Source organism: Dreissena polymorpha, chromosome 2 (genome assembly GCF_020536995.1).
Source record: "Dreissena polymorpha isolate Duluth1 chromosome 2, UMN_Dpol_1.0, whole genome shotgun sequence".
In the NCBI taxonomy this organism is placed as follows: domain Eukaryota; kingdom Metazoa; phylum Mollusca; class Bivalvia; order Myida; family Dreissenidae; genus Dreissena; species Dreissena polymorpha.
In genome coordinates this window covers 16,819,387-16,836,173 of record NC_068356.1, presented here as the reverse complement: position 1 = coordinate 16,836,173, position 16,787 = coordinate 16,819,387, and the positions used below count along the sequence as shown (strand labels likewise).

The 16,787-nt window shown below is 34.7% G+C and overlaps 1 protein-coding gene across 2 annotated transcripts; it reads left to right on the top strand.

Annotated features, from left to right (window-relative positions):
* The first annotated feature begins 2,056 nt into the window (after positions 1-2,056).
* On the top strand, positions 2,057-7,063 carry LOC127866037 (uncharacterized). Of its 2 annotated transcripts, XM_052406272.1 has the most exons (3): positions 2,057-2,179; positions 3,636-3,671; positions 4,084-7,063. In XM_052406272.1, exon 3 carries the CDS (start codon positions 4,146-4,148, stop codon positions 5,679-5,681), a length of 1,536 nt encoding a protein of 511 aa, XP_052262232.1. In that variant the 5' UTR covers positions 2,057-2,179; positions 3,636-3,671; positions 4,084-4,145; the 3' UTR covers positions 5,682-7,063. The 2 variants fall into 2 exon arrangements, with proteins under 2 accessions (XP_052262232.1, XP_052262234.1); XM_052406274.1 differs by lacking the exon at positions 2,057-2,179 and having other exon boundaries at positions 3,148-3,671.
* Positions 7,064-16,787: the final 9,724 nt, after the last annotated feature.

Here is a 16,787-nt window from a genome sequence, read left to right as displayed (position 1 = left end):
TGAATAAGACCGAGATCGTGAAAATCGCTGCACAATTGATGCAGATATGGCTGTTCCAAGCGATGCACCCCGTTTTGGGGGTGATTTCGAGTTGCATACCTTGTTATATATATATATATATATATATATATATATATATATATATATATATATATATATATATATATATATATATATATATATATATATATATATATTTGATAGTGACATGTTTTTTTCAGAAAAGTTAATTTATCGTTATTATATGATTATTTATCATACAAAATGATGTTTTCACTAATTAATATCATAGCCACACGCTATATGTGGCCCAAATCGCTTATTTTATGAATACTTTTGCAATATTGAAGATAGCAACTTGATATTTGGCATGCATGTGTATCTCATGGAGCTGCACATTTTGAGTGGTGAAAGGTCAAGGTCATCCTTTAAGGTCAAATATATGGGTCAAAATTGCTCATGTAATGTCACTTCTGCAATATTGAAGCTAGCAATTTTATATTTGAAATGCATGTGTATCTCATGGAGCTGCACATTTTGAGTGGTGAAGGGTCAAGGTCAAGGTCATCCTACAAGGTCAAACGTCATATAGGGGGACATTGTGTTTCACAACTTTTCGTTTAAAGGTTGTCTCTTCCAAACGAAAATCCTGTATATGCTGAAAGTGTCGTCCCAGATTAGGCATACATTGGATGACACATTAATTCAAACCAGTCTTCATACAAGGAGGCTTAATTGATGGCAAGTGACCAGTTGCTAAACAGTCTGAAACAGTACAAAGGCACGTAACAAACATTGACAAATGCTGAGGCTAGCAACATAGAACGGTCAACGCACATGATTGGAGGTTGAAATAGGTTTTATTGAGCTTCAACTGCACACTTTACCCAGAGTTGTTCACAATAAAAATGTATATAAAAATAACATCCAAGCAGCAACATTCATATTTAATTGCAACATGTATGACTTAATCACATACATTTAGAAATAACCAAGCAATGAAAATGAATAAATATGGATATATAAACTGACAGGAACAGTCGTTTTTAACACTGTCTAATATGATATTATTTTAATGGTTTAACAGATTTTATTGTTGCCAGAAACCTAATTTTTGATTATTATATGATTATTTATCATACAAAACGATGTTTTCACTAATTAATATCATAGCCACACGCTAACCACCTGTAATCTGTGTAGGGCCATTTTTTTGTGAGGGGAAAAACAATCTTAACATGGAAATAATATTTCAGACTATTTTTAAATTTCATATCAATAACACACGCACATCGAGGTATCATCCAAAAAGTACATTGTACAGTTATTGGCACATGCGTTTTGTTAGATAGATACATGATACAGATAAATCATATTCCAAAAATAAGAGTATCGGATAGTTTATAACCGTTGAGTGGCATAAAACATCAGTAAAACGTGATTGATCTGTATAGAAATGTATGTATTTAAACTCTATTATATATAAAGGGTCCCTTTATAACACAGGTGGTTAGCGTGTGGCTTTGATATTAATTAGTGAAAACATCATTTTGAATGATAAATAATCGTTTCATAACGAAATATCAACTTTTCTGAAAAAAAATCACTATCAAATATATATGTTATATATTTATTTGATAGTGATTTTTTTTTTCAGAAAAGGTATCACCTTATGATGTTGTTGCATTAATCCAACTCCCAGCTATTGACCCTCCCGGTTGCTGGGAGTTGCAACTGATTACGGCATATTCAATGTCAAGTCTCCCGCCGGAAATCTGGGCGGTAGTTAAATCGGTAATATTAGCAGCATAAACTATTTTCTTGCATAAATAAACACACACAGATCATATAAAAACTAACATAGTGTGGTGTGCACGAATAATGATGACATTAATCCAAAGTCTCAAACATGTCAACGGTTCATGAAAATGTTCAAGTTTTTGCAATCGAAAAATCCGAATTTGAAAATACGCTATCGATTATCTCCGGGATTCCCCGCGAGATAGATCTCGTGTCTAATCAACCAATCGTAATACACCGATTTTCTACGGAACCTCCGTAAGATTGAGTCGTCAATTAAAAACTTCAACTTTCGATTTGATAAAGGTTTTTTTTACCATTTGTTTTGAGCATTTATCCACAAACAACACGCAAATTGATATCTATGGTAAAAAAACAGGTATTGTGTTTGTTACGCTGTTTTAGGTTGATTTAATTCGAATTTATAGACACACGTGCGACTTCTTATTTTGACATTGAATTTGGTTTAATCGAGAAGGACGAAGAGCTGTACGTATGTACCCTTCAAAGCTAAGATCATTTAAGAAGAACTACTGCTGTTAGTTAAAATTTTATTTGTACATATTAATGCAGATGGTTCATCCCTTTGATGTTTCGATGCTGCTGCTTTTTGACCTTGACAACATATGTTGTCATATCATTTGTATTCAACAAACCAATAGCTAAACAACAAATGAGATCAACGCTAGTCAAAATATTAGTTTAAACACCAGTTGCAAATGTTTATTAGTAATATGCAAAATTATTTATAGAATTATATAAGTGTAGATATACATATGTGTGTGAAGATGTTTGCACGTTTGTTAAAACCAGACAGACAGACTATTCAGACTTAAACATAAGTACATCGTCTTCATACACAAATATACACATTGATTTCTGTCACGATAATAGGTTTCACAACATTACATTACATAACATAACATAAATGGTCATTTAAGAATACAAATATAAATACACAATCAATTACAAGAATACGTAAATTCTATCAAAGCGGTAATGATTTTTTTTAAACATAACATGCAATTTGAAAGTGTGCAAAATTGTTATTAAATCTTAAGCCTAGTTAGCAAGTAATTTATTATTTTTTAAACGGCACCGCTATTAAAACCGAAAGTAGGACTTTTTACGTATACGTCCATTTCGACAAACGCGAATATTTTTAAGTTTTAAAGCGCAAAAAAGACGGATTTCTACCTTGTAACCACCAGAAATATTCTTATTGGCATAGATAAAATTAAATCCATAGCCTAGTTAGCAAGTAATTTATTATTTATCAAACGGTACCGGTTTTAAAACCGAAACTAGGATTTCTATACATATACGTCAATTACGACAAACGTGATTTTTTTTTAGTTTTAAAGCGCAAAAAGACGGATTTCTACCTTGGAACCACCAGATATATTCTAATTGGCATAGATAAAATTAAATCTATAGCCCGGTTAGCAAGTTATTTATTATTATTTAAACTGTAACGCTTTTAAAACCGAAAGTAGAATTTCTAAACGCTTACGTCCATTTCGACAAACGCGATTATTTTTAAGTTTTAAAGCGCAAAAAAGACGGATTTCTACCTTGTAACCACCACATATATTCTAATTTGCATAGACATGATATGTTTCTTATTTATACTTAAATTTACTATGCCAAATAAGTTGTGTGGCTTTAACAAATTTATCGTAGATTTGTCCTTTAAATATAAGGACAGCTACGAAATAGAAGATGGCATAAAATATCGTGTGGTAAAATAATACGTGTGATGTGTATATTTAATGACAGAAAAAGATTGCATTTTTGTGAAAAACAACTTATAGAGATTAATTATTCTCTTGCAGGGAGCAGGGAATGCTCTATTTAACAAACCATAAAAGGTACTAACTCTAAAACTTTATATTTATCATACTTATGGCAATTATTATTAACATTTGACTGTGCTATTAAACTATTGTAAATGTTTATACGAGATTGTTCTGTACATGAAATGTGCCGATTAGACAAACGTATTTCGTCAATTATACAGAAACAGAAGATAAACATATGGCAAAACATTATTTTCATAAAATTATTTATAAAATATTTTCGTGCACTGTCTGGGTTTAAATTAAATACCTCTTTTCATACCGTAAAACTTGCGTTTGGTTGGAAATAATTAAGTGGACATTCTCTATAAGCTGTTTATATACTGTTTGTGTTGAGTAAATAGAAAGTACGATTTCTCTGGCAAGGCGAATGTCATTTGTTTCTAGTCACTTTAGCTTATGTTTCTTTTCTAATTCATTGCAGGTCCAACTGGATTATCTGTAAAAGCTGACGGCATGTATCGAACATAAATCGTCGTTAAATTAATGTCAACTAACATGGAATTTTTAAGAATAAACGAGATGTCAGATTACAGCCTTAGCAGCTGCTCTTCGTCGGAGTACGAAGAAATGATGGAATCAGACATAGACATTGATGACATTTGGAACAAGCAGGCTGAAATGATGTCTGAAATAAAACGTGACATTGAAGCTAAATTCAAAACAGAATTGGCTGATTCTCAACACATCCGAATTAGTAAGGTGCCAGAAACTGCATATAGTGAAACGAAACCGAAAGTAAATGAAGATGCCATTGCAACGAATTCTTCTATTCAGAACCAACGCCAGACGACAGCTCTAATGAATAGGCATTTTGTAAATGATAGTTCATCACAAGAAGCCAATAATGAAACTGGTGACGAGTTGCAGTTGTCATTATTGCAATCGGTAAACATAACGAATAAAAAACATACTGTATTCGAATCACCAGGAAGTCGTTTTGATAAAAATACACTATTAATAACAACTAAGAAGATTTCTTCGTTTATGGAAGATCATAAAATTAAAGCAGTGGATTTAAGCGCAATTACAAAGCATACGTTTCTGCCGCTTGAAGTGTTTGGTATGTGTCGGAGTAAGTCATGTAAAACACCAGTGCTTAATAATCCTTATATTAAAATTCCAAGATGCGATGAAAACATGAAGTTATTTAATTCGTCAACTGCAACAGATATATCAAGAGGAATCCATCTTTCCTATAATGAAGATAATGCAGTTGTGTGCCCTTTTGGCGACAGTGATTTAGACGGGTCTTTGATTATATCATCTAACATGACCTCCGGTAAGCTTTCACAGCAGGAGAGCACTGCAACTGTCGATTTAGATTCTTTGACTGCAACTGAAAACGTGTATTTTCAAATAGATGGGTTGCAACTAGCAAAACGAAATATTGTTTCCAATACTAATCGTCCAAATAACAGGTCAATGTTCAGCAAACGAAGCCCAGAACGTTGCTTCAAACCGCGTGTAAATCGTTTGAAGCAAATAACACCTAAAACAGTTACTACGGATTCGTATGTAGATTTTGTGGATCTTACTCAACAAGTGGATGATGATTCCGATATAGACGTAGAAATTATTGCCGAATGGGACAGTAGACCATTTATTAATATAATGAGAGAAAACATAAAAAGCGATCATAATTATAGTTTGGTAAACCACGGGGATAGCTTTCTGTCCCAGAATAAACAGCACAAAAATCCCCATGGCAATACACTAAAAATAAAACAGTTACATATTCGAGATGTAAAAATGCAAAAGAAAACTGTTGAACAAATGATAAATCATGAAAACAACTTAATAGAAAGGAACAAAAGGTTGGAATTGAAGCATCTTTTTGAACATCTTCACTTTACTGTAGTAGAGAACCCCTCCCCTGTAGAGCCGAAAATAGGTATCATCCGACACGCTTTGAATGAAATTCGGACTCTGCAAGAACGGGAACAGGAATTGTTACGTGAGAAAAGGCACCTTGCATTTCTAGCGACTAACAAGAGGCAGTACATTAGAGAACTGAAGTAACTTAGAAAGAGAAAGACAATATAATTTATTTATGTGATTATTTATAAACTTTGTCCCGCGATTGACGATATTGAGCAAAACGTTTGACGGTGTGGCCTGTTCTAATATATATCGCTACATCGTCTCTATGAGGCACTTTAAAAAGGTGTTATTCCTGCGGGTTATGCGCATTTCACTTGATTGAATATTTACCTAGGTCATATTTGCATAACATGTATGTTGATTCCCTAAATTATTAAGCATGATTGCGTATAGTGTTTCCTATGTAATGTACAAATGACTGTGTTTTCTTTAATTTGTTCTCGCAATACTTATGCTATTTAAAAGAAAAAAATAACGTGATGACAATACTGAACAAAAAAACACGTTGGTTTATATGTTCATCCTGTCACAAATATAAGCGCTTAAGACAATGCAATTACGGTTGGCAGTATTAATTTGCAACAATATGGGATGGATTCTACACATTTTCTGTAATTAACAATACTGTGGACGAAATATCAGTCTGGTCATATTGTGTCAGTAAATAACGTTATTTGTGTTGTTCTTGTTATGTTCTTATTTAAAATGAAGTTTACCTATGTGCATTGCAGTGTTGCAGAATCACTGTTATGTTCTACGGTGTGTTGTTGACTATATTAAGCCAATAATCTTCCAATAAAAATATGTGACGTGGAACGATGTTTCAATAGTTCTTAGACAGGGAGCATGCGTATACGGGAGCTTACCGGGTTTAATTGAGGTTCGTTGGAACTTACTTCCAAGATGGCATCGTTTTCCGAAAGTAGCGGATATTATCACCCGGTAAGCTTAAATGCCGGTAATCATATTTCTTTTATAATGATTACGCACTTTCGGCTCTATAATGTTTGTGTTTCCCTCGGTTTTTTGTTTCAAGATCGTAGACGTCAGGATAAAAAAGTTATTGAAAGAAAACAGTCCACAAATATGTTGTCTTTCATAAAATGCGAGATATTTGATGTACAAGTACCATTGAAATCTCTTATAATACACTGAATTGACTCACATGTACAGTAAAATATAACGCAGCACTGTAGAGCCGAAAGGGTGTAATCATTTAAAAGAAATATAAATATAAAGTGGATTACCGAGTGAAAATATCCGCTACTCCCTCACAAAAAACACGAAAACGACGCCATCTTGGAAGTAAGTTTCAACTAACCTCACTTAAACCCGGTAAGTTTCCGTATACGCACCCCCCACCCCCGTAAGACATCATAGACGATTCGTATTAAATCTTGTTTACGTGTCAATTATTCTGTAAAAACATTTTTTGATCTCAGCCAAATAAACTATTCAAAGCCGTTTCGTGTATGAAAATGGAGTTTTATTTTTTCTACATTTTGTGGGTGTATTTGTTTTATGCTTTACAATTGGCCTATACGTGTACCTGCTGTGTACATGTTCTGTTTGTTCTGTAGTTTATGATCCTAAGATAAATCGTCGTTGTTTTAATTTATGGGGACTTTTTTTAACCGCCATTTGTTTTACAATTGCGCGTTTCACTGGCGTAGATGTCTCTTATTATACCCCCATTACCATTGGTAATGGGGGCTATATAGGAGTCACTTTGTCGGTCTGTCGGTCGGTCTGTCTGTCTCATACATTTCATCCAATCTTCACCAAACTTGGTCAGAAGTTGTATCTAGACGCTGTCTAGGTCAAGATTGAATATGGGTCAAGCCGGGTCAAAAACTAGGTCACGGGGTCACTTAGTGCTTTTTTAATCGAAAGTTTGTCCGGACCATACTTATATCATTTATCGTTAGATTTTAAAATGACTTGGCACATTTGTTCAACATCATGGAACGGTGTGTCATGCGAAAGAAGTACGTCGATATCTCCAAGGTCAAGGTCACACTTGGAGTTGCCCATAAATGAGCTTGTTCGGGCCATAACTTTGTCATTTATGGTGAGACTTTAAAATCATTTGGCACATTTAATCATCATCATTGGACGGTGTGTCATACGAAATAATTACGTCCATATATGCAATGTCAAGGTCACACTTTGAGTTCAAAGTTTAAAAATGGCCATAAATGATATTGTCCGGGTCATAACTATGTCATTCATGGTGAGATTTTAAAATGACTCGGTACATTTGTTCTAATCATTGGACGGTGTGTAATGCGAAAGAATTACGTCGAGATTTTAAAATTACTCTGTACATTTATTGTGTTCACAGTCATTGGACGGCTTGTCATGCGAAAGAATTCCAGAATTTAAAGGTCAAAATGGCCATAAATGATTATGTCATAACAATTCATAAAAATCGCCATAAATTAGCTTCTCTTGTTGACAAACTTTTCTGTGTCAATGCAGCATGTTGGGGTATACGTAACGTCTGCGACAAAGCTTTAGTTAGTTTTAACCTTTATCCGCAGCCAATAAAATGTTTGAAGTGTCCCACCAGTAGGCCCGAATGATTTCAATTCTTCCACTGCATATGCCGAATTGTACATTAAATGGATGTAGCCGCATGTTGAGCATGAAACTATCGTATCGCATGTATAAATAATGAGCATGTGCATCAGTTTTACACTAAACTCTCCAAATTAATATATTGTGTGAATGTCCATTTAATAACAGTCATACCGTGTTTCAATTAACAAATGTGTTTATATTGTATTGCGTGTGCACACAAATGTTTTAAATCCTGAAAATTTATATATTCCCACTTACGAAAAGTCATGTTATGGAGTTAAACATAGACGAACAAACAGTCTAAATTATCGGGTTTGCATAAGTCAGATATCAATGTTAGTACACAGTCAGTCTGTCTGAAAATCGTCCCTGAAATCCAGAAAAGTCTACCGACATTTTTCCGTTTACTATTAGTAACAACCTTACTTAAATGTTATATGGACAGGCATTTAGGGGAGAAAAACTGCTTTAATTTGCAAGCCCTTACAATAATTAAAGGATTTTTGTGTAAGTTTGTATAAATCCTTTCATTATTGTAAGGGCTTGCAAATAAAAGCAGTTTTTCTCCCCTAAATGCCTGAACATGGACCATTTTGCCCGATCTTCTACTTCAAGAAGCCGCATTTCGCTCATTTTTTTAAGAAAAATTGTCAGGATTTTTTCTACATGTAGGCCAATACCTTTGTTATCAATGTTTATTCACAGTTGTTTCAAATCGGACTTTGAAATATTTTAATTTTTCAAATTTACTTACCCTATGTAAGTTCATTCGAAAATACACCGCGCTGCTCGATTGGTCTTACGCTGCTCACCAGGCATCGGGTTTCCCGGGGTGTAATGTTACTGCTAAATTTTGGCTGTAGCTTTAATGTCCTGCGATTCACCAAACCACACATTTATCGAGTTAAAATAATTGTATCTGTTTAACATTTCCTTATCAGATACAATGGTTTCACAATCAACCCGAATTCGCGCAGAAATTTTTTTCCGTTTTAAGTGAGTAGAGAAGGTATAATTGTTACAATTGGTTGGTGAATAACGTGTTAAAACATGGTATTTTTTAACGAGATTTTCGTTCTTAGCGTACGCAACAATCAATGAAAACATAATCAACGTATGCGATATAATTTGGAGGAATACATTCATATAAAATACTCGAATGCGGTAAGTCATAATAATGTGGTAAAACTCTGAAAGAATGATGCAATCGCGCCGTTTATTTTACGTGGTTGTAAGAAGTGTTGGTTTTCGAGGATTAATTATTTCAAATGGAAGAAATTAATTAGAGCATTATATATGCAAACACTTTTAAATCAAGGGGACCTACATATCATACAACGTAGCCATAAAAATAATCAATGCATTCTTTTCATATTTGCACAATATTAGTTATCGAATCCCTGGTATATGCAGATTTAAGCAAGGAATGATCTAATTTGGTAACATTTAGTTCGTTTCAGTCGCTTCAATTTAATGATATTGTACTTATTACACTAATGAACTTGTTGAGTGTTTGTATGTACTTCATATTATTGATACACTGTTTTTTTTCTGTTTTGTGGACTGCCTCGTAAAAACCTGATAAACAGCGAATGTCTGAACATTATAGATTAAAAAGCGACATAAGGTTTTATTTATTAAAAGCCAGAAATATCGTTCAGATGAAATCGTAACTGAACATCGATGAACTTAAGGTTCATAGTTGTTCGCAAGACTAAGGTTTATGGTGGTGTTTTAGAAAATGGTACGCAGATCACTACCGTTCACAGAATCACTCAAAACTCGACGATTGAAGGCAATCCGCGCCGAAAAATAGCTCGCGGTTGTATGTTTTACGTAATTTAAAGTAGTACATTATTCTGGTAAAGTGGAACAAAAAAATTCGCGGCGTTTAAGAGTAAACTTTACATACCATTTTTTCGTTGTTCGCATGAACAACTAAGGTTAATGGTGATGTTGGGAAAATCGTTATCCATATCACTACCGTTCACCAAATTACTCAAAAATCAAGGATTGAATTTAATCCGCACCGAGAAATAGTTCGCGGAGGACTTTCCGTAATTAAAAGTAGTGCATTATGCTGGTCGTGTGGAGAAAGAATTCGCAACGCGGAAGCGTTTATTTTTCATAAAATTTTGCCTAATGGAAATAGTCCACGTTGTGTTACGTTGTAATCGCATAACACAGCTCTCCTTAATGGTCACAAGGGCAGGTAAGCCAATAGATGCATTCGCGAAGACGCAGCAGGACTTCTAAATGAACTATGAAACGCACACATGCACGTACGCAGATGAGGCTATTAGGTTACGCATGCGCAATTAATTTCCTTCTATATTACATATAAAATAGTTCAAGTTCGATATCATTTTTACCATGATCAAGCAATGACCAACTATATCATCATGCATCATTGGAAAGATAAATGCATAATCTTAAAAAAAAATGGATGTCATGAAATTCTTTAGGTTGTAACTCAAAATATTCACCTTAGCATAGACACACCGGTTTTGACAGCTGTACAGGCGACCATTTTGGGCTCAAATACTATGACCTACTTTCAAAGCCGGGAACCATCAACAGAAAAAGTAGAGGAAAAAAATGGCTTTTTTTTGTTATTGCTTACAAATATACCTTCAAATTGATACCAAAACATTCCATTTGTAATGTATTTTACAAATCCTATGCAGCATGCACTGAACAATGTGTGCTAAGTATCATACTGACTGCATGTAACTCTGCAAACAGGAGTTCCGGCTTGGGGTTATGTGAACTTTAAGAGAACCCAACCCATTCAAATTTGAATTAAATGCACTTTTCCCACAGGTATAATCTGTTTTGAGAAAGATCACAAAGTTCCGGTACAATGACACACATATTTATTCATAAAAGTTGCCATTGAAAGCGCCGTGCGTAACAGCGTTTCGCGTCAAGAATTAAAGTAGAAAAGCCAAACCTGGTAAAATCATACATGCAGCACTTAGACTCCATACAAGGCATCACTTTAGATTCTAATAGGCGAAGATGATGTAACATATGACTTAATAAGTGAAAAAAATCATCAATGCCAATATTTGTGCATCAAAGCAGGTAATGAACCAGATTCGAACAAACTTTTTTTGGGGCACATTTTAGGTAAAATCCATGTAGAAGCAGCATTTCTGATGTCGTTTGACCCAACAAAAGGGCTTGCTTGCATGGAAAAACAACACACTTGTCTTCCTGACTAAAAAAAAGTCATCGTCAGACATGAACTTTAAGTATTTTGTCACACCTGGACCTATAATTCCTCGGCTCGAGTTCTGTCTCGGACAGGCTCTGGAAAGTGTCAGTCTGGCCCGGGTGCTCAATTCCGTGTAATCTGAGAAAACAAAAAGTTTTTTTGTGCACATTTACCCATTACGGTGCCAACATATGTAAGTTAGATACAATAAGAGTAAGCTTTCAATAGTCTTTGTTGCTTTATTTGCTGCAAATGGTTAATTCACCACGCCGGCATCAAATTGTCGGGCACACTGGCACAGTTATCGCCACACAATGTGGTTTCAGAGCTGCAGTAAATGTAAAACACCCAATTTTCCTAATTTTGGTGACAAAAGTGTGCCAGGCTATCAAAGAAATCATTTTACAATACATGTTATTGAAAATAACGGCGTACTAACCTGCAAAGACACCAATTTTCTCGATACGACTGGGCGAGTGTTGAGGGCCGTCTCCGAATCAGTCATGTTGTACAGTTTTTGATGGCCTGTCACTTCAGCCGGACTTGTAAACCAATTGGACGACAGTTCAGGCAGAGCTATAGACCCATTTCGACACCGCCTACAAATGCATACTTAGGTTTATCACATGCTATACCCTGTTTCCCATGTAATACAACCATTACATTTTTTATTACACATGTGTAATACAACATTGTTAAGCGTTTTCATTGGCTTAGTTTGCGTTTATTAACCAATCGCATTTTATTATTTTGCTGAAATGACGTTGCAACGTCAAATGACGTCACGAAATGTAAACAACATTCGGGATTTATCATTATGTCTGCGTAAATATTTATTTTATTTGCTCATTTAAAAGCATGTGATAAAAAAGATCTGACACTCGTTGTCATATCATACCATATTTTATTAAACTCGTCCAGGAAATTTGTTAGTATGCTCGCCAAAGGCTCGCTTACTAACAAAATTCCTGAACTCGTTTAATAAAATATGGTATGATATGACAACTCGTGCCAGATCATATTTTTACGCATAATATTGAGGTCACTTAAATACAGATTCCCTGGTGTTTTTCACGCAGGGTCTATCACAAAAACATTCATCCATGAAAGAAAGCATAATATTATTATCATTTTTGTGTTTTCAGCTGAACTCTTAATTTTACTTGAACTTGAAGATATCCAAACAGGAAAAATAAGGCAAAGTAGTGTTATTCTGAGTAGATCTGCCTGACGGGGTTGAAGGCGAAGGCATATAGCAGTGTGGGTCCAAAATTGGCGGGCATTTTTAAAAGTAAAAGGCTAAACAAGTAAACAATAATAATAGATACAGATGAAATAAAGACATTCATTAGGTTCATTATTGAGATTGATGCAAATTAATGTCAAAATGTCACTGAAAAACAATACCGAGTGTTTAAGTAGTCTTAGAATATGTCTCCGGAACAGGTTTCGTTATGATTTTCCAGCATTTAGCCCCCTAATGACCCCAAGTGCAACAGCCCTATTGCAAACAGCCCTAATTTGGGTCAAAATGACATCTGGCAGTTATGTTTTGCAATACAGAGAGTTTTTGATGGTCAATTGTCAAAATTCTGGCAGACGACTAACTTGGTCAGATGTGCTTGAAGGTTACGCACGCGCAATTCATTTCCTTCTACATTACATATAAAATAGTTCAAGTTCAATATCAATTTTTACCATGATCAAGAAATGACCCACATCATACATCATTAGAAAGATACATGCATAATCTTTTTAAAAAATGGATGTCATGAAATGCTATACGTTGTAACTCAAAATATTCACCTTAGAATAGGCACACCGGTTTTGACAGCTGTGCAGGCGACCATTTTAGGCTCAAATAGTATGACCTACTTTCAAAGCCGGGAACCATCAACAGAAAAAGTAGAGCAAAAAAATGGCTTTTTTTCTTATTGCTTACAAATATACCTTCAAATTGATACCAAAACATTCCATGCAATGTATTTTACAAATCCTATGCAGCATGCACTGAACAATGTGTGCTAAGTATCAAACTGACTGCATGTAACTCTGCAAACAGGAGTTCCGGTTTGGGGTTATGTGACCTATTAGTTTCCAACCGTAATAACAGCCGATTCTTTATCTGTTCAACGGAAGAAAATCGAAAAAATCCAATATTATTTTACGAAGTGATCAATAAAACCATTATTTTGTCGTGTAAAGTGAAAATAATATTTAAAAAAGGGTTTCTTTTAATTTGCATATAAATTTCAACGCGCCATAAGACCCATTATCGCATGATGCGGCTCTTAAAGTATGATTTGAATGTGTCGAAAGAAAAGTACGCGTTAATCAAATATAAGCAAACCATATATTTCGATGGTGAAAAAATAAACTCGTAATAAACAATGTGAGGACCTAAATGATGTGATCTTTCCGAAGTATATTTTTTTATTTACGAACATGTACGTGAAATTTGAATACACGGGAAATTAAAAACACAAATTTCAAGCGGTGAATATGAGACTAAAAAGTGGCAGAAAAAAACCAACAATTTAAAACTTTTTGTTTAATTTTATTATTTAAAATGTAGTTTTCGAACTTTATTTCAAAATCATGATATTATATTTTAGCGTTTGTGATAAAAAAAAATCGCCATTGGCGATTGAATCTGTCAGCTAGTAATTGAAGTTGAAAATGTTGAAGAAAAAGATCGATTTTCAAAAAAATCAAGGTTACTCTATAAATGTCATAGTATTCCCTAGCTTAAAAGACCTCGATCTGCAGCTGGAGCGTGCACGTCGCGACCGGGGTGAGAGTCACATGCAGAAGATTTTCTTGAAGACTCCGGAGAATCGCCAAGCGGAATGGTAATTGTCCGTAGGTGAATAGTGGTTTCACTACATCACCGGAAGAGGCATGGAAAGAACCGGAGGTTGCAGCGTGCGTAGAGGACGGACGGGCAGAGATATAGCCTAGGATTTCGAGGGGTTGGTCGTTTGGAGGTAATGGAAGTGTCCCAGGACGGCGGTACTCAGTACGCTTAATGGGGAACCCGTTTTGGGGTTAGGGTCGACAGCTTGTGGCGTCTAGAGAGGCCATTATAGCGGTGCAGCGCGCAAGGAACGGGAAGGTCTTTTTTAATTATCAGCACTCCCTTGGCGGAGTCACCTTGTCTTTTTAAGGGCAACCAGACATTAATTGTTTTTAATTGGACTACCAGTGCACATGAAGGTCTCATTGGCCACTCGTCTATTTTGATCAAAATTATTTCGTTGGCGATTACCCGGGCAGCCGCGGTAAATTTGACCTACTTTGGCTCAAAAATTAAATATTTTGCCCTGAAAGGTCACGGGGGCAAGTCTGCACATAATGTTCTCGTGAAGACTGAGCGACGACCTGCAAATAAACTTCTGAATTACACACACACTTTAAAGGATCATTATTTTCCTTTTTCAATGCGAAATCGCCATAAACGCCCCATAAGGTAAAAGATAATCCGCTGATAAGATATAGCGTGATGAAATTACCGGATATTCAAGCCACATTATAGAATCATGTGTGCTGACACAGATAGGTCACGAGAAATCCTCAGGTTACTTTCTTGTCGCCAAACTAACTTTCACCGTCAAATCGGATCGGAATATGCTTACGTGGGTGGGGTTAACTGGCGACTATTATTTTTGTTTGACATAGGTCAATGATGTAAGCGTATTGTTTAACAAATAATTACAGCTTTTACATTTACGTAATATAAAACGGTAATTAGAACAGTACATTAAAGACCATCTCGGGCATCACCCTTACATCTTTTAAAGGGGCCTTTTCACAGATTTCGGCGTGTATTGAAGTCTGTCATTAAATGCTTTATATTGATAAATGTATACATTGGATCTAAAAAGCTCCAGTAAAAAATAAAAAAAAATAAAAAAAAAATGTAAAAAAAGAAACCCTCAACAGGGCTCGAACCGCGGACCCTTGGAGTCCTGGAGTAAAAGTCTACAACTTAGACCACTCGGCCATCCGTGCTCATACGATGAAGGATGTATTTTATACTATATATAAGCAATTATCGTAGTTTCACAAAATATAACGACAACAACAGAACTCTCCAAATTATTAAATCGTTTCGCATTGCAACGCTTTATACTTTTCAGGTTTTTAAATCCGTCAAAAGATGCATGTAATGGCTATTTTAGAGCATGGTAAATGTTCAGTATTACTGGTTCCTCACAAATATCATAACTTAAACGAAAATTTGCGTATTTGAAACAACTTTCTTTTTATTTTGTCAATTTACCAAAACGTGCAAAGGCCCTTTAATTGTACATAGCACTTACTTATTGAACGTTAAAAGCCAATGGTGCACACTTGAATCCTTATCGCGATTAAGTTGTGTAAACAAAAACTTCAGAAAGATCTACGTGGTAGCAAATTAATTTTAGTACATGTATTTTCGCTGTTTTATAGCCATGTGTTTATATTTGCTTATTAAAGTCCTTTCGTACGCATCTAAAATAGTCATGTTTTTAAGAGTGTGAAATTGTTGCTGGCGTCTGTCAAGTTCCACGCATGAAAAGCAGGCGAGTTGCAACAGACCAGGGACTGTAACTAAATTCGTGCAATTCAGAACATGTAGTATAATATGATGCAAACTTTAAATCGGCAAACATGCATACGACCAGAAAGTATTTGCCCATTGAAACTTTATTGAAAAAAAATACATTAATATACGACTTAAACATTAATTGCAGTAGATGGTTCGTTCATAAAAATATTGGTGACTAGGGGGAGAGTAGAAGAGTTACACCTTACTGTCAGTACATGAAAGGTAATAAAAATAAAATGGAACTACATTAAATGAATCATTTAATTTCAGGCGAAAAATATTAAATATTTTAATGTGGATTAATTGAGAATTTAATTAATACATCATTGATACCAATACATTTATTATTTGAAGTATATCGTGGTTCATTCTTTGTTAGACTCACAGACTTTTCCTTAGCGCCAACTTAAATATTCGTTGAATTTCTTTATCGTCTTTGTAATAATAAGTGGAATTCGTGTGAATCTTGTATAAAATTATGAGAGATTGTAGATCAATGTCATTTTCCTCCTTGATGTTTTTTTTCAAAATCTCACCACTGTAGACAGTTAAAAGTAAATAATATTGTCATTTGCATCTTTCGTGGCCGTTCGAACTTCATGTGCCGTGACTGTAAGAAGTACTAAGTCCATTTATAGCTTATAGTGCATACATTTTAATATAGTGCCCATGTTGTATAACATATTATTAATTTATTTATTTATTTACTGCTCCAAATATATTAATTATATGTAAAAATTAATAATCTCGATACAGGTAGCTTGAAGGCTATACGTTCAAATTGCATGTATTTTGTTATCAACTTATTATATTTTCTGAAGCTTTACTTTAAACCCAAAGCTCGAGCCAT

What these genes read in the sequence shown, in the direction of transcription:
- LOC127866037 (XM_052406272.1), top strand. Translation starts at nt 4,146, where the DNA reads ATGTCAACTAACATGGAATTTTTAAGAATAAACGAGATGTCAGATTAC.